Consider the following 22,953-nt stretch of genomic DNA (forward strand, 5'->3'; position numbering starts at 1 on the left):
CATGACCCTCTAATGGACACACCGTCTAAACCACAGACTGGATTGCCAAACATCAAACCGAAGGAAGCTCATTTCTGACATGCTTAGTCCAGTTTCTAAGCCCATCTGCTGGCTAGCAATGACATCACTCTCTTTAAGAAATGTAAGCTTTCTGTTTAAGGATTTAAAAAAAGACATGTATACAAAGCATTTTTAAGAAAAACATTATCTGTGCATGAAAGAAACACTTCCAAAAGTACCATAGGAGAGTTAGGCAAACATTTTTTAAGTGGATCTGGTAACACTTTGAAATGCATTGTACAGTCTCATGAATAATTGTCACAGTTAATATATTATAACACTAATTCATTCATTGTTACACAGTGCATTTTGGTAAAACTATAGGGGGACCCTATACTTAAGTAGTTGCTTATTAGCATGCATATTACTAGCATATTGGCTGTTTATTAGCACTTATAAAGCACATATTCTGCATTACCATCTTCTACATCCCTAATTCTACCCAATACCTAAACTTAACAACCTCCTTATTAACTATTAATAAGCAGCAAATTAGGAGTTTACTGAGGCAAAAGTCATAGTTCATGGTTTGTTAATGGCGAGAATTGGACCTTAAAATAAAATGTGACCTGCTTTTTAAATTCAGTTATAATTATTTATGACAAGAATGTATTGTATAATGTATTACAACACACAATATAATATAATATAATATAATATAATATAATATAATATAATATAATATAATATAATAACCCTTTATAATGCATTATACATAAAAGCTTTCAGTAAAGCATTACTGTAAACCTTTTAGAAATAAATAATATGAATGTACACTAGTGTTGAAAATTCTGGGGTCAGTTCTGTAAAACAAATAATCAATTTGATCAAAAGTGTCACAGTAAAGATGTTTATAGTTTAAGTTTTCTCAAATCTTGCCATGGTTTCCACAAAAATATTAAGCTATACAACTGTTTTCAATGTTATTAATAAGAAGAAATGTTTCTTGAACAGCAAATTAGAATGACTTCTAAAGGATCATGTGACACTGAAGACTGGAGTAATGATGCTGAAAATTCAGTTTTGCCATACCAAGATTAAATTACGCTTTATAATATGCATTCTAACAGAAAACAGTTATTTAAAAAAAAAAAGACGGTAATATGCCCCCAACATTACTAAATAAAAAAATAATTTTTGTATGAGAGTATGAGTATGAGAGACTTCTTTCAAAAATAACAAAACTCTTAAAAAATTTAAATATTATTAAGAAATATTATAATATTTACAATATCTAAGTATCTAGTTATCATTCAGCTGTTTGTTCCAATTCTGACATAATATTTATGTATCCAAGTCAGGAATACATTGTGTGTGACAGTGTTTTGGTCTGAATATGTGCACACATCTGCGGGAGGTTGAACAGCCGGACTGCCATTCCCTTTGGCCTCTATCATGTCTCAATGTCTAAGCTGAGCGAGTTCGTTCACAGCTCTCGCTTAAGAGCATTGGGCCAAAACACCCAAATAAGGCATCAAGAGTTCTGGCTCTGGATGCTTGAGCTCGACAGGCAGCGCTCCAGCTCTTCTAATACTTCTGGAGGGGTCACATTCACAGATCACCAGGGCTCCCATGCAGCACAACAAGCTAATCTCCTAGAAAGAGTAAAGCTTTAACTAGAGTCTGGTTGTAAACGTGCCCTCTAGCACAGCACTCACAGGCCATTTCACGTTGGTCAATGTGGCATTACAGTATCTGGCTATAATTTGACTGCGCTTGTCTTCAACAGTTGTTTGCAATTTCCCCCCTTCCTGCAGGGTTTCACGTGCCTATATTGACCGTATAGGATCCTGTCACATCATAGGTAAAAATTACTTTCCATTGAGATGTAGTACATTAAGGGTTTAACAACTCACTTTGGCCGCTCCGATCTGCTCTTTCCGAAACTTTGCCAGCGGTGTGATCAAGACATCATCAGCATTCTGTATCTAAATAAAAGAAAAATCATTAAAAACTTAAAACAGACAAGTATGACAAACCAACACTAATGAATCATCTGTCAAAAACCTTTAACTATATAATAAAATTGTACAAAATATTTATTAGTCATTGAGAGAAATGGCTGCTTTGTACTTAGCCTTGGTATTGTCTATTCATTTTACCTGTATTCATTAGTGTAAGATTTAATATGAATTAAAAATATGAGAATTTCAGTAACTTGCATTGAAAATAGTTTTAAATAGTTTTATTAAAATACAAGGTCTAGATGGAAAAAGGAAGGAAAGTGATGTTGCCACACACACACACACACAAACTTTTTATAATTTTGTAAATATTTTGATTAAACGAAGAAAAAATTTGAGCATTTTAAGTACTTCTAAATACATTTGAAGTATTTCCATCTTAAAAGTTCTAACATGATTAACTGCAACATGTTTAAACCAAAGTATTTGAAATTCACCCATTTTACAGTCTATAGTGTTAAAACGCACACTGAACAATGAGGTTCTCTTAATGTGTAAACTCAGTGACATCACAGTCTGTTAATAGTTAACAGGCGGCACAGTGCATGAACCTATCCAAGGGAATTACGTTTATTTACTGTAAAATAACGGCACTATAATTAGTCCCATTTTCATGTAGGCACTCCGATTGGAAAAACACACAATTACATACACTAGTTCCTTTTATACACTTTCCCAGGCACAGCACGGAGGACTTCATGTCTCGCTGGAGAATTGGTCAAAATAAGTTCCACATGCTTGCCTTCACTCAGCCGGCGGCAGCACGGACCGTCCATCTCTACAGGCTCCATCCACCCACATCAACATTAATGGAATTTGCACTTGCAAATAATAGAAAATGTACAGACTCCAAGCAAGTCCAGATGTATGCTACAGGCTTTGAAAGGATGTAGTGACAACTTCAGTTTTAAGATATGAGTGCATTTCCTGTTCGGCTCACGGTCTTTCCCTATATTGTAAACCAACAGCATATTTATACTAAATTTCAGTGCGGTTTTACCGCATACATGTTATACATAAAATGCCGAACTTGCATTTTAAACGAGTCAAACAAACTTGCCTTACACAAACATCCATGACAGGCTTATAAGCATCAGAAAGATGAGCTGCACATGGGACATATAAATGATATTATTGAGTGGCCACAATAAAGAATAAGGGACACATTTGCTAAGTTCTTAGAGATTGAACAACTTTTTCCAAAACTATACAGAAGTCAAATTCATTTTTGAAATAAATAAATTAGGGCCGGGACTCGATTAAAAAAATTAATCTAATTAATTAGAGGCTTTGTAATTAATTAATCGAAATTAATCGCATTTTAATCGCATATAAATATTTGACCTGAGAACAGTGAGAAGTAATTTATTTTCACATGGATTTATAGTATACCATTGAATAATGACTGAATACATAAGCTTAAGCAACAAAATATTGTTTATTTTTGTTCAACCAAGTCTAGCAGACCAGTGCAATTTTTGCCATGAAGTGTAGCAATAGCATATTTTGAAACAATTTAGAAATAGTACATTTCAGAAATTCAGGAAGCTTATAGGTCTTGAAACCTTTTGTAAAGTGTTTTTTTTTTTTTAAGTATAACACAATACTGTCAATAACATTCAGAACATTGGAAACACTGACTATTAGAAAACATCTCTCTGTTGCTTCAGAGGCCATAACATACTAAGTCCAACTCTCAATAACCTTGGCCAAAACAATAAAGAGTTCAACATAAACTGTTGCACCAACAAAATAATACATAGTTCAACATAAAGTGTAAAGTCCATGCTAGCTGCTATATGTTTTGCGTTGAGGTGATACTTGAGGCTCGATGTGCTGCCGGTGATATGCGAACGCTAGTTGGTGCTCCAGTATAATCGGTCCCGCCGAAACTCATCCAGTGAGAAACGTTCCGCGGTGCAAAAATAAGTTATTAAAAATGCGGGAATTTTTTTTTCTGTAATTAATTAATCTTAGTTAACGCGTTATTTTTTGTGTAATTAATTAAACTCAATTAACGCGTTAAAGTCCCGGCCCTAAAATAAATACATTTGTCATGTGGTGTAACCTTCAAATAAAGGCAAAAATAATGTCTTTACACATGTTACATATCTTTATTATTTTCAAAAAAGGTTTTTCAATTATTTATTTCAAATGTAAAAAGTGGTTGTTTGTTTCACAAATATCAAGAATTATATGATCACACGATTGTGTTGTCATGAACGGGATAAATGATCTAATATTTTCAGAAATTTAGTGACCTGCAGGGGTCCCCTATATGATATAATTTCCTGTTTAATGTCTCTACATGTTGGATGCACAGCATGACTTTAATTGGCAGACAAAGGTTTTAAAATATTAATTAGCAGGGAAGCATTTATGTTAAAATATTTAATACTATTATTTAATACTAATAAATTACACCAAACTACTTAATTTCCTTTTTAAGAGTTTCAACACCTTGATGCCTTCCCAACATGATCAAAATACATTTTAATGCAGAACTTTAAAAACATATTCATGATAGCAGAGGAGCATTTAAGTTAAGATACAGTGAGTACGGAAAGTATTCAGTTCCCCTTAAATTTGTCACTCATATTGCAGCTATTTGCTAAAATCATTTGTTCATTTTTTTTTTTACTCATTAATGTACACACAGCACTTACATATAAACAAAATAAGGCTTTGTCTGTGCTCTTTCCATTTAAAATTAAAGGCAGACAACCACTGCATTTTAACCATGACCCAAACAAAGATGCTGCATACACATGCAACATGAGCAGTTTTTAATCTAAATTAGATTGTATAATTTCGAAATGTGAAGCAAAAACAGAATGATTTCACTTCAGTTTTGTGAAACTATACATAAAAAATATCTGGATGAAACAGAAACAGCAGACAAGCTGAACGAGACGCAGATTCACTCTCTGCCAGCAGGTGGCGCTTAAAGCATTTTTCTTGGTTTCTGTAAACAAAGCTACGCTTCACTTATGAACTTTAATACGCATTATACAGAGGCAAAAGAAAAAATACCATCTAAACTTTTCTAAAGACAGTCAATATTCATATAAACTCCTAATTGAATCATGATTTGTTTAGCATCTCAACCGATTTTAATTGATTTTCAACTCTCAGGTAATCGTTACATCCCTAACAACAAGCACTCATCTCATTAAAAGAAGAGGCCTTTCAGGACTTCAGATACAGCTGAGCACTGAGTGCAGACAGTCGCTCTGTTTGCTCAAAAGTTTCTCCCGTCAAAACTTCCCATGGCCCTTTTTAGCCAGAGAGGAAACTCATGTCTTACATCAGTCCGATCCATCATGTGGGAAAATGCCTCCCACTCAAAGCAGAGCATGTTGGCGGTGCGCCTAAGATGAAAGTACCTCTGGATATGAGAGCGTCTACTAATCTGGCAGAACACAATGGCAGAAGTTAAATCAAACACTACTACGATTGTGTTTACATAATGATTCACCGTTACGTGAGACCTGACTGTCTCGGCACCATGCTCCAGTAACACGGAGTACTTCCCATCTGCACCCCATGGGAGGGCAATGCATTTACTAGGAGTTATTCACCCTTTGGCTCTATTATTGTACGTCTATGAATGAAAAGGCGTTCTGGGACTTTCTCAGCTTGACGGAGGTGTTTGTCATCCTGAGAGGCCCAGCGCAGGAGCCTGTGAGACTGAAGCGCAACACAGCCATGGTCTGCAGGAAGTAAAGAAACTGTAGAAGGCTGCTGGGTAATTCTTCCCCTGAGGCTCTTCACATAGCTCCGCATTCTCCAGTGAACAATGGATGGGACTGAAACTGCAGCTTGGATGCTTGCAGACTTGGGACTGTCTGAGCAAATGCAACAAATTTCATATCCTCTTGGATAAATCAAGTGTTTCCAATTCAAAACAAATTGTTTTTCCTTTGGGTACTGACACATTTTGAATGTAATCCACGTTTAAGGTCATTTCCTGTACAATTCTATTGTAGAGTAAATCAAACGAACTAACACCACACAACATCACAGAATGTTTGGGTTGTTGTTAGCCAACCAAAAATGTTGATGTCACTGATGTCACTTACTGGAAGATGATGTCATTAAAGACCAGGGTTTCTTTATTAAAGGTATATTACAAAAATTTACTATATGGAACAGAATAGTATAACTGACAACAATGGACTAACCAATAAAACTGATCACCAATTAAAACGATATTAACAAGAAAAAATTCAGAAAGGGCAAAAAAAGAGAGAAGAAATCTGGAATATTTAAACATACCTGCCAGATCTTTATCAAGAAAGTTCAAAAATAGTATTGAATTTATTTAAAGTTCAGCCATATGTGTTCACTTCATTAAGATGCTGTGAAAAAATAAAATTATCCATCTTTATGAAATATGATGATAAAAGGCCTTTCGCACCACAGGAACTTTATCATAGTACCAGAACTAATTGTGGAACTACCCACTTTTGGTCGTTTTCCCACCAACGGAACTGGGTGCGATTTTAGTACCGGACTGCCTTTTTCGAGAACCAAATTAGCTCGTACTCCGGACCAGGGTCTAACCAGCTCAACTTGTACTAACTGTGATGTACTTCCCATGTAGACACTGATTGGCCAGACATGGTCGAAAACGCCCTCACCCACCATGATTTAAAAACCGTGTGACATACTGTAAACATTGTGTCGATTCCGCAAGTATGATGACCAGCGATAAATATACGGAGGCTGAAGTGTCTCACTTGTAGCAAATGCAGCACTGCCATTTGTCGTTGGAGATTCTTAATCCTCCCATCCATTCTTTCAATCACTTTACGTATATATGTCGACATTCCATGTCCATTATTGGGAAACCCGCGAGACACATCAAAAACACAGCTCCGATCACAGCATCCTCCATCCTCCTGTTGTTAATGTTATTCTTCTTTGTTAACATTGTTGAATGACACGCACAAATGACATCGCTGTCGGTCGGCTTACGTCAAGTCCTAGTACAACCCTTTAAATGGTATTGGGAAGTAGTTGGTGCAAAATCGTACCAGTACTTTAGTACATTTAGTTCTGGAACTAAAACGTTGCGAAAGGCCCTATGAATATATAGAGCAGAAATGACTCACTGATATGATTTTTATTGCACAAGGCAGCATAAGAAAGGAAACCACGGTGTGATCTACAAGCTGGAAAAGCAATCATCTGAAGATATGAGCCAATAAAACAAAGTGTCATGAGTGGATGACCTGAGGCTTGACCTCAGTGTATTTGTTAGACATCCAGACAAAAGCCCAGAAGAAACAATAGAGCTGTTTGTCTTTGTTACAACAGAGGCTCCTGTCTTACAGTCACACCATTACAGCGAATATGAATATATGACATATTTCACATTATTACCGTATTTCTTAATTAAATAAATTCAGCCTGGCTGAGCATAACAGACTTGCCAAGAAAATTAGCCCAAACTTTTGAACGGTAGTGCATTCAAACTATATTAACAAAAAAAGAAATGCACAGAGAAGTGTCACATGAATCCCAAACAGAGCTGCATGTTTGTTAAGATGTGGGTAGAGTCAGCAGTGAAGCACAGAGGAGCATTGTTTTCCTGATGAGGTCTTTCGCTGCTGTACTATGACTAATGATCCACCAGCTGCAGCAGTGAATGGCAGGAATATTCCTAGCAACACGCTGCTTCATGTAAAAATGCCCATTAAAGCACCCGTTAGCAGCTTCAGCTGACAGCAGTGAAGATGGCTATGCTGTTGGCATTGATGTTGCAAATGATATTTCAGAGAAACAGCATGAGTGGTATTTCATTATCATCTGCACTTGCTGATCTAAGCCCTTACCTCCTCGAAGAGTCACGACCTACAGAAAGCATCTTTCTGTTTCTCATAAAACTCAGACCTGACTGTGGATGCTCACAAAAACTCTCCCTCAAAATAGCGCACACTTATGGTGCTAAACCACTAGGCTAGAAGTGTGCTATGAAACTTTAACTAAGTGTGAACAAAACCACATAAAAAGGAACAATAAAGAGACAACTGCTAGAATGCAAACAATCACTCTGGCTACTTCATTTATGAGGTTTGCGGTACTTTTGAAGTAGACCACATCATGCTGTGCGTTTATGGCATCACTGAGAATTTAAATTGATTAACTGAAAGGCAAATTCTTTGAAAAGACACTTCCATTTCTTTAAGAAATGAATTATTTTGTACAGCAATTATGTATTACATTGATCAAAAGTGATAGTAAAGACATGTTTAATGTTACAAAAGATTCTAAACGACTTCTAAACAAAGCAACTTACTAGTCGTCGTCTTTCCTCCTCCACCGTGTTCAGCAGCTGGGAGAATTCCTTTAATGACTGGGCTGTGATAAGAGGGAAAGAATTTCAATCACAAATCATCAGCTCTGGATCTGTAATTACTCTATCAGCACATCTGATTTTGCTCTTTGAACCTTTAGCATAAAGGAAATACAGAAAACCTGCATATAATATCAACTATGCAAAAAAATAAAAAAAACTAATAATTCCATGGCCTCCTAACACCTGATCAATGCACAAAGGGGTTTTTCAAGAAACAGCAGACCACATGTTCAAGATGTAGAAATGTGAGAGTAGAATAAAGCATGTTTCCTGTGTGAGCCCTGCATGTGTGCAACATGGTCAGTCATAGAAAAAAAGGGAAGATAAATTATTTCAAAAGCTGAATTGCATGTTTTACAATGATCCATTACATTTCTGACAGCGTGATTGTCAATGATAATTCCTGAATATGCCTTGGCTTGTTGTAATACTTAAAATATAATGCAAAAACAGGCTAAGCACCTGAGAAATGATCCAAAACTTGCAGGAGAAAACATCTGTGATCTAAAATAAACTACTGTTGATATTATGTCATGCTATGTTGTGATTCTGAGATTGTGCTTTTTTTTTTTCCTAAACAAAATACACTTTGGCCACATCACTTCCTGTTGTGGCATATAAACCATTTTTCTGGTTTGAGATAAACAGTGTCCCAACTTTCAGTCCCCCTCGTCATTCTCTGGGGATTTTAACTCCTCCAGATATCCAATTAGGAACTCAGATAAAAACTACTTGCAACTACTTTCTATTAAAAGCACAGACCTACACATAAATACACCCTCGGTTATTTCAAAATCATGTTACAGCAAGACAAATCTGCTTTGACGTGTAGCAGAACCACAAATCAGCAGAGATGCACTTAAAAGGACATGCCAGGCGTGCATGAACCAATACTTGTCCTGTTGAGATATTCAAATCAGATTCAAAGAACTGGTATTATGATTTAACACAAACATACTCTACTGTTTTTTTTTTTTACTCTTTTTGAAAGAAGTCTTTTATGTTCACCAAGTCCGCATTTATTTGATCAGATAGTAAAAATATTACTACCTCAAACTTTTGAAAGTAATGTATGGCCATTAATTTAAGTAAGTACAACCTTAAACCAGTGTCGCTAAACCCTATTAAATGAAATATTTTTTTAAAGAAACATTTTTACATTTTAAATAAAAAAATATAGAAAGAAAGAAAAAAAGGGGTCAATTTTAACTGAAAATGATCTGCAAATGATCAGAATCTCACCAGCCTACATATCTAGTGTTATGACCAAAATGGAGAGCCAAGGCCGGAGGGAACATTCTCACGCCTTGCAGACTGCTGTTTGGGATAATGGTTTTCTAAATGCCAGGCAGTAATTGTCCCGGTCTGATAAAGAACCATCACTGTTGTGTTTGACACTATGGAGCTGTAATGCTACAGTAATGTGTTTTCTCTGCTTACTGTTGTTGGTGGGTGACTTAGACGACAGCTGCAAATAAAAAGCTTATGGAGGCATGAACATTTTGGAGACTTTCCCATTTTTCATCACTGTTTTTACAGCTTAAAGGAATAGTTCTCCCAACAAATGACTGTTCTGCCATTATTTACACACTCTCACCTCATTCCAAACCTGTATGACTTTCTTTATTCTGTGAGACAAAGGAGTTAGTCATAGATGAATGACCAAGAAATGAATTTTCCCTACAATGAATGGCAATCTTTGCTATCAGGCTAAATTCTCAAGGCAAGATTTTTAGTGAATAAGATCTAAATTTTCTTCAGGGTACTATTTTGGGATTGACTCCTCTTGGGATGTCCCCATCCACTTTTTTTGTATGAATGAGAGCAGCTTCAACATTCTGCTAAACGTTCCCTTGCATGAATGAAAGAATACTGGTTCAGAAAAACATTAAGGTAAGTACATTTTTTCTTTTCTTTTTTCTCCAGATAGGAAATTGTATAATTTATTAAATTGTATGATTATTCAAATAATTTTCATCTTGATCATTTGCCAACTACTTACCAATGTTAATCTCATCATCTGTTTCTGCATCTCCGATGCATTCAAACTGGAAATCCTGTAGGGACTGGGAAAATTTCTGCACAGCTGCAGATAGATCTGTTGGAGAGACAACAAAGAGTTATGTGACAGAGCTTCCTTATAATGTGAGCATATCCACTGAATTTTCAGATCTTAATATAATATGATATAAAAGGAAGGAGATAACATCACAAATACTTCATTTGTCAATAAAAGCATTAATGATGTAGGTCTTTTCTGGAAGACATCCACTGATTTTCTTTAGTACAAAAGCCCCAATGAGCCTTCTGCAAGACTGCATTGTGGCTGAGAATAAAAGAGAAAGTTGTGAAAGAGAAGAACGTTGAAAATAACAAGAATAGTCAAAGCTGATTGGACCTAAATGTTCAAAGGCTAATGCTAGAGCAAAGCAAATTTATCTAAAGGAAGGCAGGAGGAGCCATGATAGTGAAGAGGATGATAACAGCATATCTAGCAGAGAATTGTCTCCTTTCTGATATCACATCAGATACCAGCTGAATAAACAAGTATTATATGATGGAATACACCAACCCTGTACATGCTCACTTCTTCAACCTGTTTGATAATAGTGTGGATATATATGTTTGTAATGATTTGATTTTTGAGATTAACTATTGAGATAGATTGTTAATATGACTCTGAAGACCCTTTGTATGAGGAGCTGTAGTTTTAAGTAGCCTAGTTAAATTAAATGTTTTTAAAAGGGCAAAATGCCAGCTACCAGTTTATCATAGGTCATTTCTTAACTATATATATATATATATATATATATATATATATATATATATATATATATATATATATATATATATATAGTTTCTCACTTATAAACCTCCATAAATCACAACTTATCTTACTTTTAAAAAGACACACGACCTGTTACTTACTTTTAAGCGCACTAATAAGCATATTTCCATCTTTGATAAGTTCCTTGATGAATTTATTAGTACGCTCCAGCTCAATTTCGTGGCATCTGAGTCGCTCCCTGAAGTCAGGACTGTCCAGGAAAGAATCACTGAATTCCAGCGCCGGGAGCCCCATTGTAAAAGTGCGGATGAATGAAACAGTGAAACAACACCTGAAGAACAGCTTTAATCCTCGGGAAAACTAGATCTCTTAATAAAGGAAACTTTCCACGCTTACGAGTCCCGATACTCCGTCTCCCCGAAAACCCACTTCCGGCATTTTGTTTCCCTGCTCAAACACAGAGAGGCTCAGCAGAGAGAGCGCGAGTGTAGCGGTGACTCCTACTGGTCTGATCCCGCTCACCTACAGCAAACATCAGGACGTGATTAGCGGCTGGGCTACACCCTCCTGAGAGGACTCGAGAAGTCGTCTCTGTGTACAACAAATATGAAGGATTTTCAGGACAAAAATGTAACAGGATGGGTTTTATTTGCATGGATATTAAGTCATCTGAATCAGCATATTTTCTTGTTTAGTCTGAAAAAAAAAAAACATTTAAGTGTTTGATCTTCAAAACTAGAAAACTAGAAATTTCATGACCAGAAAGGGCCCATAAAGAAATCATAAAAATACATGCCACATTTGACAGAACTGCTTATTTCTCCATACATTTGTTTACCAAAATTAAAATACACAGCTTTTAAGTTTTTACATTTTAACATTCACGTTTACAGTGGAACTTTAGTGTTTGCCATAGCTACTACACTTTACTATGTACTAATTACACTATATAGGCTTCCTATAGCCACGCTTTCAAAAATGTACCATGGTAATTATAGTTACAAAAAATAATACTACATTTAGTCCTAAATACTACAGTTAAACGGGTACTGGCATTTGTTACTTGGTTTCCACCAGTGAAATAAACAAAAATACAACTATTTTAAAAGTTACTATTTTTAATTTGAATTTTATTAAAAAATTATATTAATTTAATAACATTTATCATTTCATAATTTACCAGAAAATGTGGTTACTTTAGTGTACTATTATGTGTATTATTAGTGTACTATTATGTACTAAATAGTGTACTATTTTAATAGTTAAAATTCACTATTTTACGAGTAAAATAGTTAATTTTACTTGTTTCTGAGCCATGCTATTTCCAGAGATGCCAAGATAAGGCTCTAGCATCCCTGCAACTCTACTGAGGACAAGCAGTTTGGAAAAAGGATGGATGTTCCCGAGCCTTTTGACAAAATATATATTAGGAAAATCACATGGCAAAAACTTATTAATAAAAATATGGATAAGGTAAGGAAGGATAACAACACAAAATGTGTTTGTGTTCAGATATCAAAAGGGTTTCTTGAATTACATGTTGTGTTGCTTGTGGATCCCTGTTCCTTAAACCTAAAGGAAACACTGCCATCTGGTGACCCACTGATGAAGCAATAAAAAAAAATTTAACTCTTTCTGTTGATCTGTCCTGTCTTCTGTAGGTAGTAAAGAGCTTCAATTATAGCAAGAGAGACAAAAATCGATTTTTATTTGACAGTGTTTGTCATGCATTTGTCAAAGTTTCCTCAGTAGCCTAACTTCAAGTCATGTAACTTGCTACTGACAGCTGAGACAACTATTTTTAACATGACCCACAATCCTGTTCCTTAGAAAAGACTCTTGGAACAAGCCGGGGAGCTTCTTGAGACATGGTTCACCCTTTAGGTAAGCTGTTCGGTAACTGTTTAGGTTCTGCTGTCAGTGCTGTCCACAGCCGTTTGCCCTTACAGCAAGGTTTTACAAAACCAGGTACTTTTATAAGGAAAATGTATGTTTTAGTACAATGTAATCTATAAATGCATAAAGATAATTGCTACAATTGATCAATATTTTAATGAATAAGATACAACATTTTTTTCCAGAAGCTGCTGTTTCACATTGACATTGCTTCAGAAAATAATGGTATGTACATATCATTTTTTGATGATTAAAATATTGGTTAAATGTGATATTGTGATATTTTGTATGTAAAAATCATTTGTTTATGTCATAATACAGATTTTAATTACAGGATTTGGTAGAATTATATTCCAGCGCATTATAGTTTAATGAAAAGTAGTGCTGTCAAACTAATGATGGCATCCAAAATAAAAGTTTTCATTTACATAATATATGTGTGTGTACTGTGGATATTTATCATGTATATATAAATGTATATTTTGCATTAATTTGTATATTACTTGCATGTATATATTTCAGCAAAATATGCCATGTTTATATATTAAATATATTTATCTATAATATAAATTATATGAATATAAATATATAAATGCATATACATTTAAATCTTTTAAAATATGTACTGTATGTGTATGGCTTTATATATACAAAATAAATATGCACAGTACACACACATATATTATGTAAACGAAAACTTTTATTTTGGATGCCATTAATCATGATTAATCGTTTGAAAGCACTAATGAAAAGTGTAATGAATCTGCTCCATGCCATCCTCAACAACACACCTGCCTTGAAGTTTCTAGTATTCATAGTAAGACCTTGATTAGCTAGTTCTATGTGTTTGATTAGGGTTGAAGCTTAACTCTGCAGGACATCGTCCCTCCAGGACCAAGTTTGGTGTGCCCTGCTATAGGAGATACAACAATATAGAATGAATTCTGTGCTTCTCTTTTTGAAATTCCAATTTGGAACCAGTGCAAGTTGCTTTGTTGTGCTTGTCTATTGTGTTTTTCCACAGAGCCGCTATAGGAGATCCGGTCCGAGGCTGCACAGACATTGTGAGACCTGTTTCAGTCGCCGCTGCAAAGCCTCCATTGAAGTGTCTGTGTCATGCATGGTCATCAACTGCCGCTTGCTTTGTGGGGCCTCCTTCCACATGTGTAAAGAGGATGAACACTCTCTGCTGTGTCCTAATGAGAAGGTGCCTTGTCTCAATGCTTACTATGGCTGCCCTTTCACCTTGTGTCGCTCTCGGTTGGCCAAACATCTTGAGGTGTGTCCCGCCAGCGTCGTCTGCTGCTCGATGGAGTGGAATCGTTGGCCTCTTGAGAACCCAGATGCCCCCTTGTATACAAACCTACTGAAAGAGCTCCATGAGCAAGAATCACTGGACCTTTCCATGGCACTGAGAGACCAGAAACATCTATGTGCCCGGTTGAAAATGAGGAAATGCTTTCCTGAGTTAATGGAGGAACTAGAAGAGGAGCCTGCTGCAGTGGAGGAGTACGACGATGAGGATGAAGCCGTAGGAAAAGAGACTATGTGTAATGGGATGCACATCAATGGACATGAAGGTCCAGGAGGAGGCTTGGTGAATGGACCATCTAAAGCTTGTGAGAAAGCTCTGAAAGAAGATGTGGTCCTCAATGGCCCTGTTGATAAAGACAAGTACAATCTTTTCGAAAAGATGTTTAGCATGGAAATGGGTGGTTGCAAGCAGGCAGAGGCGGAGGCATTGAAAAAAGAAGAACAGAATGGAAAAAAGACATCTAAAGGTTCTTCAAAGCCACAAGGAGCTTCTGTAGAGCCCGAGAAAAAGGAAGCAAACGTATCCCATGTGGATATCACCAAAACTGGACTGGCACCTTGGCAGGATGGTGTCCTGGAGCGACTCGGACAGGAAGTGAAACCCAGAGAATTCAACATGTACATAGTGCATCATGGGCGCATGTTGATCTCATTTGGTCAGATGGATGCTTGCACGCCCCGTGAGAGAGATTTTGTTTATGGGAACTTGGAGCCAATACCAGTCCAGACTCTACGGACCTTCAAGGTTCCCAGTAGTTACAAACAAAAACGCATTCAACTCAGAGAATTCAATACAAGAGTAATGACCGAGCACAAGAGTGTTGGCACATCTGACCTGGATCTGCCTGAGAAAGATGGTGGGGCGATGGATGAGATGTTTTCAACCCTACTTTTTTATGCGGAGGTTGAGATAAGGGGCCACAAAATAAGTGAAACGGTGGCAACAGATGGACTTTATGTCGACATCGCAACACAGACGTATAATTTTGCCACAGCTCCCTTCAAATCCAACACAACTCTGGCTGAAATCACAGCAGGCCGGGATCTGAAACTTCACCTTGACCTCGATACAGAAGCAGTTACCCTCAGACACAACAAATCAACCTCAGCTTTCACATTCATGTGTGGCCATGTCTTCCGGCGTGATGAGTTTGCCTCACACTTTAAGAATGTGCACCTGGATATCCAGTCCTCTCTGAGTGGCTGGTTTGAGCAGAGATGTCCTCTGGCCTACCTTGGTTGCACCTTCAGTCAGAGAAGATTACAGCCCTCCACACACAGGGCCAAAGTCTCCTATAACCAAGACCTCAGTATTTTCACCCTCACACCTGAGGTTCCTGCCTCTCTTATGAGCGATTCACAGAAGGCACATATCAAACATAAAGATTCTCTCAGTGACCTTCCCTTCGAGGTGCTTTGCCACATAGCTGGTTACCTGGATAGTTTCACCCTGTCCCAGCTAGCCTTGGTCTCCCGATTGTTTAGGGAAATATGTGCCACACTTCTGCAGGAAAGAGGCATGGTGGGCTTTAAGTGGCACAAGAAGTCATACTCTCATGGAGGTACTCGCTGGAAACCTACCAAAGTGAGACATTTCAGCAAATATATTTTTAATGTTTTTTTTTTTTACACAATTAGTTAAACCAAGCAACCATTTGTTTAGAAATTATTGCTATTGTATGTCTGAAAAGATTCTAAGAATTCAAAATCTGCATTGATTTATTGATTTGATTTCTATTTCTCTATCGCTCTTTCTCAGGTCTGGGAGTTCAGTACTCTTTTTAGTAAAGTTGGTAACTGGTGCATCGGCGACACACCATCAATGGCTGAACACCTGAAACACTGTCCATTCTACCAAACTGAAGTGAAAACTGAGCCTTTTGCCCTGGCCAGTATGTTTGACAACAAAGGAAAGGAGAGACACAGTTTGGTTTCTTTGTTGATGAGACGCAAATGATACTGTAACTGGTACTTTTATTTTACATTTTTGGTATTTACAGCGAGTCAAATATCCACTAGTGAAAATGATTCTATTTATATTATGCTAATATTTACTACTAATATTCTACTAATATATGTTTCTTTACAAATGATAACAACCGGAGTTAAAGCATTTGAGTGATTTGAGTGTTTGTTAGATTTTTGCTTTATTGACAGTAGTCATTTCCACTTTATCCCTATCACAAAGTTGCTCATTTGACTGGAATGCAAGTTCTTATTTATTTATTTATTTTATTTCTAGGTTTAAATTAATTCTGACTCTCAGATGTTCAGATATTAAAGGTACTTCTTGTGTGTTTGATTTCTAACTTAATGTTGCCTTTTATTCTCTCTCTGTGAAACTAAACAATAAAACTTTAAATTTAACTTACAGTAAAGCAAAATGTTTTTTTTTTTTCACTTCACTTTAGATTTCCATAGCTTGTCATGTTTTATAGTTTTTGTTTAAACATGCAAGCATGAATGGGGATAATAAACCTATGTAAAATGTACCATTTTCGTGTGCACTATATGCACAATAATTGTATGATTGGAAAAGCACTGCTGAATATATAGGCTCAACAAACAAATGTAAATAAATAATGCTGACATTTTTTAAAAACACCATATGTGGATAAAATAAGTATTGCATTCAAACAGCCAAATTCACCACATTTGAAAAGAACAGCTTAAGAAACGTTTAGGATGGCATGTCATCTTTAATCTTGACACAGCGTCTTGAAAGCATCAGGTACCTATAGAGCAGCTATGGTTACAGAACATGTAACTTGACTCTTGTATGCCAAAACCTTAGTCACACTCCCAGTATATGAAAGTGTCTATTTTTAACTAGTGAGCAGACACAGATATAGTCTCCCTCAAAGTTTAAATAAATAAGCTGAACACTAGTGTGGAGTTTACAGTAAAAACACTATGGTAGGTTAACTTTTCTTAGCTTTTTTTTGTCTGCCAGCTAAATAGCAAGATGTAAACATAGCAGTCTTAGCATGTGCATTATCTCTGCAAGAAACATTTAACTTTTTAGCATTAGACAAGGATTAATGATATTTCTGAAATACATTTCAGGTTTTATCACCAAGAGGAGGAATATGCAAAACACATTTATGCATGTGTATATTATGCATATAAGGCATATGTACAGTATTAACTCTATGATGCTATTCTTCTAGATCTAAGATTTGAATAGATTTGACTAACATTTCATTGACATTTGGTTGTAGTTATGGTATGACACTTTGCAAAGTTTCTGTCCAGTCTAAAACATTGTAAAAACAGCATTTTTTTCACAGGGCAGACAAAGTACCCAAACATCCAAGCTCCACATCCACAGATGCCCTTCTTCTGGATGTTAGAACAAAGACATATGGTTTCTACTCTGCACCTTTCAGAGCAGAAGCTTCACTGGCTGACATCACTGCTGACCGGCTTTGAATATCCCTAATGAGGGAGGTATATAGGGCCTTGCCTCATGATAGAGGGATGGTCTCACTGAAGTGAGAGAAGAAGGCCTATTCTCATGGTGGATGGGGCTGGAGAGCCAGAAAGAGGGTGTTGTAATTGAAATACTGAATTAAAAAAAGGCAATCTGCAGATAACAGGTCTATCACTGAGAGTCTGAAGTCTCAATTAGCCATTTTTAGAGAAACCACAATTTTTCACTTTTGGAATAGAATTGTCTGTGTGTGTTAAATTTATACCCTGTCTTTTCACCCAAACAAGAAAATTCAATGACCATTTACTCACCCTGATGTCTTTCCAAAACTGTATTGCTTACTTCCTTCTACAGATCACAAAAGAAGATAATTTGAAGAATGTTGGTAACCAAACCAGTTGATTACCATTGTCTGTGTATAGAAAAAAAGAAAAGAAAAAGAAAGTGTAAATAATCAAATTGTTTATTATGTGGCAATCTTATAATTATTTACCTGTGAGGTTAAAAGGGTTAAGGTGAAGGTTGTGAAAGTATAGGGGTAGTTTTAAGAAGTTTTTACCTTTTATTATGACAACTAAATATTTTATGTGAATAGAAAACATGTTGATGGAAAATGCGGAATGAAAAATGCATGTGTTGGCAATTTTAAGAGATGTTTAATATAGTTCAAATTTTGGAGAAATTTTAGTATTAGTTTATGGTTATTTAAAAATAAAACCAGAAAGGAACAACCTAAAGATTCATAAGAATGTTCCCATGGAATTAGCCAAACAGTACAACAACATTAAGACAACAATAACAGCATGTGTTTTCTTGGGTGTTATCCATTAATTGAACAGTTTTAAGCACAAACTTAAACCAACAGGCTTTCCTCTGGTTTGATTAAACAAAAATCTCATGCTGAGCACAACCGCAGCGTCACGTCAGTCTACGATATTTATTACAGAACACTCATTGTTCTTGAGCTGAGTCCATCACCCTTCAGGCTTTCTATAAAGAATAGAGCATCCATGGCAACAGCCGCTAACTGTGTGTAACAGCCATTTCCAAACATGCCACTGTGCTGCAAGAATGTAAAATAATCAGAGGCTACTAAACTGCTCAGGAATCAGATTCATGGGGAAAAAACTGCCATGCATGAGGTGAGTTCACTTCAGTTGCAGGACAAAGAATACAAGATAAAATAATTTTCAATTCTCTAAATACTATTCAGCCAATAACTACTCTGAATATGTATAGTGCACATGGGAAGTATCTCATAAGAAAATATGGTCCCACTTTATATTAAGTAGCCTTAACATTGTACATATTTTAAACTTAATATAAAATGGAACCTAAAATATTTAAAGTGTGATTAAAATGACTGATTAAAAATATGAAACCATCATAACCTTGGAAACACCTTCATTCATTGAAAAAAATACATATATTCAGATTCAACAGTAACTCAAAGATGGCCACTCATGAGAAGACAATCAGCAAGCAACAGAGACCATCTATAAAAATCCCATTTGGTCATCGATGTAGAACAGATATCTTGTTTCTCAAAAACGGTCAAATGGCATCAAAACATGCACGTGCCTTTCCAATGTTGGGAGAACTTCCTTCTTTAGCAGGTAAGCAGTGAAACAAGGAGATTTTGATTTGTCCTTTTTTTGATTTGAATTTTCATTCAGAATTCCAAAAGATATATGACCATAGTTGAGTCTGTAACAGTCAGCAAATGGCACATGTCATTCAGATATTAGACTAAAGTATATTTTTTAATGAGTAAAAAAAAAACAAGACAAATGCTAACGTATCTTCTCTTTAGGGTTACTGCTCTATCCTGGTAAGCGGGAAAAGATGGTAACCACAACAGAAACTGAATTCGGGCCCAAAGCCTGCCCAAAGGTAGAGCCAAAGAGGATCCTACAGTGCAACCTAACTCTAGATGGTATGAATTTCATTGGAATTTGGGAAAATAATTAATTTCAATAACAAAACTTCAAAAAGTTGGGACACTATACAAATTGTGAGTAAAAAAGGAATGGAATAATTTTCAAATCTTATAAACTTATATTTTATTCACAATAGAATTTAGATAACATATCAAATGTTGAAAATGAGACATTTTGAAATGGATTTCATGAGAGCTACACATTCCAAAATTTGGGACAGGTAGCAATAAGAGGCTGGAAAAGTTAAATGTACATACAAGGAACAGCTGGAGGACCAATTTGCAATTTATTAGGTATATTGGCAACATGATTGGGTATAAAAAGAGCCTCTCAGAGAGGCAGTGTCTCTCAGAAGTCAAGATGGGCAGAGGATCACCAATTCCCCCAATTCTGGGGTAAAAAATAGTGGAGCAATATCAGAAAGGAGTTTCTCAGAGAAAAATTGCAAAGAGTTTGAAGTTATCATCATCTACAGTGCACAATATCATCCAAAGATTCAGAGAATCTGGAACAATCTCTGTGTGTAAGGGTCAAGGCTGGAAAACCATACTGGATGTCCGTGATCTTCGGGCTCTTAGACAGCACTGCATCACATAACAGGAATGCTACTGTACTGGAAATCACAACATGGGCTCAGGAATACTTCCAGAAAACATTGTCGGTGAACACAATCCACCGTGCCATTTGCTGTTCCCGGCTAAAACTCTATAGGTCAAAAAAGAAGCCATATCTAAACATGATCCAGAAGCGCAGGTGTTTTCTCTGGGCTCATTTAAAATGGACTGTGGCAATGTGGAAAACTGTTCTGTGGTCAGGCAAATCAAAATTTGAAGTTCTTTTTGGAAAACTGGGACACCCTGTCGTCCAGACTAAAGAGGACAAGCACAACACAAGTTGTTATCAGCGTGCAGTTCAGAAGCCTGCATCTCTGATGGTATGGGGTTGCATGAGTGTGTGTGGCATGGGCAGCTTACACATCTGTAAAGGCACCATCAATGCCGAAAGGTTTATATCCAAGTTCTAAAACAACATTATGCTCCCATCCAGACGTCATCTCTTTCAGGGATAACCTTGCAATTTCCAACAGGACAATGCCAGACCACACATACAGCATCAATAACAACATCATGTAAGGAGGATCCAGGTACTGAAATGGCCAGCCTGCAGTCAAGATCTTTCACCCATAGAAAACACTTGGTGCATCATAAAGAGGAAGATTCGACAAAGAAGACCTAAGACAGTTGAGCAACTAGAAGCCTGTATTAGACAAGAATGGGACAACATTGCAATTCCTAAACTTGATCAACTTGTCTCCTCAGTCCCCAGACGTTTGCAGACTGTTATAAAAAGAAGAGTGGATGCCACACTGTGGTAAACATGGCCTTGTCCCAACTTTTTTGAGATGTGTTGATGCCATGAAATTTAAAATCAACTAAATTTTCCCTTTAAAATTTTCATTTTCTCAGTTTTAACATTTGATATGTCATCTATGTTGTATTCTGAATAAAATATTGAAATTTGAAACTTCCACATCATTGCATTCTGTTTTTATTCACAATTTGTACAGTGTCCCAACTTGTTTGGAATCGGGTTTGTATTAGAAAAGCTACTAACCATCTGTTGTTAACTTGAGTCAAATATTAGTTATCACTACATAACAGCTGTTTCTATGCTCAAAGTTCAATTAAGTTTATGATTAAATTATTGAATTCCTTAGCAGACAAGATTAGAAGGCTGAAAAAATAGATCTTTACATTATATATTGTGTAGATAATGTTCAAAAGTTTGGGATAAAAATTTTCATCAACGACAAAAATAAAACAGAACAAGCAGACATTACAGTGTATTTACATTTATAATGTTACCAAGGATTTCATAAAACGTGTAAAGTCATTTTCACCTTAAATGATTATTATAATTAAAGTGATTAGAAATGTTTCTTGAGTACACTGAAGACTGGAGTAATTGCTGCTCAAAGATACTCAATTTTGCCATCACAGGAATAAATTACTTTAAAAAAATATATTACTGTGCAGCCTATCTCTATATGTGGCGGAATTTATTGAAATTCTGGAAAATAAGTAATTAGTATTTGTTTTGATACGGAAAGTTATTTATATCAATGGTAAACTTACCTAATCTGTTTAATAGATTTATGAGCCAAATATCTCTATGTAATTGCAGGTGACAGGAGTTTCAGCACAACCAATAGAGAGGATTTCCCTTATTACAAACCAGATGGCACTCCGATTGTGTGGCATGGAAGAATCTCCACAAGAGAAAACAGGACTGGCCAGAGATGTTCTCTTTACAAGCAGGACTTCCCTGCTCCAAAAAGAATCTATGTCCGGAGAAATCAGGTCGTCCCTCATCCTGACAACCTGGCAATCAACACTTCACTGAGGTAAGTGCACTACCCTTGAACCTGCATTCAGATTTACTTAAAATCTTAAAAGAATATGTTGAAAGTGATGAACTTAAATCTGTTTTATAGAGCTGAATACAAAACAGTGCAGAAAGAGGCTTTTCCAGGCTGGGATGTGTCTGTGCACACGCGCCCACCACCTGCCCTTCTCAAAAGAACAGCTGTAGCTGACAGTTGAAGGCCAGAGAAAACCGTCAAAGTTCATTTATACAATGGATGCATAAATAATTAAAAAAGCTTCTTTAAATCAAGCATTTGTGTTATTCAGCTTTACTTGTTATCTTTCTCCTGTATTACATGACATTTCATATCTTTAGAAACTCTGTTTATATAATATACTTTGTTTATTGTAATATAAATGTATTTAAAATGTAAACATAGCATATGTATGTACACATATATATACAAAGTTGTTCTAAAACTAAAATGTGTTCTTGTCTATCTTACACAGTTTCCACATAAATATTAAGCAGCACAACTGTTTTATTATTATCGGTAATAATAATAAAAAAATTCTCACAAAAAAAACTAAACAAAAAAACAATAATGTGTGCTGCATCATTTAATCAGTGTAGAATTTGTTCTGTTAACTAAAATTGTTGGTTTTGAAATGGCGCTGATGAAAATCAAGACAATACACATTTGTTAAAAAAAAGAAAAGAAAAGTATGTTTCTTGTACACAGTAGGACCGACAACTCCACACAAACATCTTGGTTTTTGATGGAACACAAAAATGTTCCACTGCAGTGTGTGCAGGTGCAGTGATGA

At 36.0% G+C, this 22,953-nt stretch overlaps 3 protein-coding genes across 7 annotated transcripts in view; 2 read left to right on the top strand and 1 right to left on the bottom strand.

Moving 5' to 3' along the window:
* LOC113038609 (rho GTPase-activating protein 42) overlaps window positions 1-11,837 on the bottom strand; it is a 24,846-nt gene extending 13,009 nt beyond the window's left edge. For 2 of the 3 annotated variants that reach the window (XR_003274796.1, XM_026196173.1), the window contains exons 1-4: window positions 11,317-11,470; window positions 10,391-10,486; window positions 8,329-8,390; window positions 1,917-1,988 (exon numbers count right to left, since the gene is read on the bottom strand). Coding sequence is in view for 2 of the 3 variants with exons in the window: in XM_026196173.1 (XP_026051958.1) it covers window positions 1,917-1,988; window positions 8,329-8,390; window positions 10,391-10,486; window positions 11,317-11,470 (384 nt within the window). In the remaining variant the exon portion in view is untranslated. Of the gene's footprint in view, window positions 1-1,916; window positions 1,989-8,328; window positions 8,391-10,390; window positions 10,487-11,316 lie in introns of all 3 variants that reach the window. The other variant, XM_026196171.1, reaches the window with a different exon arrangement.
* fbxo40.2 (F-box protein 40, tandem duplicate 2) lies at window positions 9,597-16,767 on the top strand. 3 transcript variants are annotated; one of them, XM_026196175.1, is made up of 5 exons: window positions 9,597-10,281; window positions 13,007-13,060; window positions 13,258-13,297; window positions 14,097-15,971; window positions 16,146-16,767. In XM_026196175.1, exons 1-5 carry the CDS (start codon window positions 10,250-10,252, stop codon window positions 16,341-16,343), a joined length of 2,199 nt encoding a protein of 732 aa, XP_026051960.1. In that variant the 5' UTR covers window positions 9,597-10,249; the 3' UTR covers window positions 16,344-16,767. The 3 variants fall into 3 exon arrangements, with proteins under 3 accessions (XP_026051960.1, XP_026051962.1, XP_026051961.1); XM_026196177.1 differs by having other exon boundaries at window positions 9,599-10,281; window positions 13,007-13,144; window positions 16,146-16,766; XM_026196176.1 differs by lacking the exon at window positions 9,597-10,281 and having other exon boundaries at window positions 12,381-13,144; window positions 16,146-16,766.
* Window positions 16,768-18,877: 2,110 nt separating this feature from the next.
* LOC113039198 (uncharacterized) lies at window positions 18,878-22,392 on the top strand. Its single transcript, XM_026197085.1, has 5 exons — window positions 18,878-18,961; window positions 19,254-19,435; window positions 19,633-19,755; window positions 21,944-22,163; window positions 22,254-22,392. The coding sequence occupies exons 1-5, from the start codon at window positions 18,936-18,938 to the stop codon at window positions 22,360-22,362; spliced, it is 660 nt and encodes a 219-aa protein (XP_026052870.1). The 5' UTR covers window positions 18,878-18,935; the 3' UTR covers window positions 22,363-22,392.
* The last annotated feature ends 561 nt before the right edge of the window (window positions 22,393-22,953 follow it).

Source organism: Carassius auratus, chromosome 21 (genome assembly GCF_003368295.1).
Source record: "Carassius auratus strain Wakin chromosome 21, ASM336829v1, whole genome shotgun sequence".
Taxonomy (NCBI): Eukaryota; Metazoa; Chordata; class Actinopteri; order Cypriniformes; family Cyprinidae; genus Carassius; species Carassius auratus.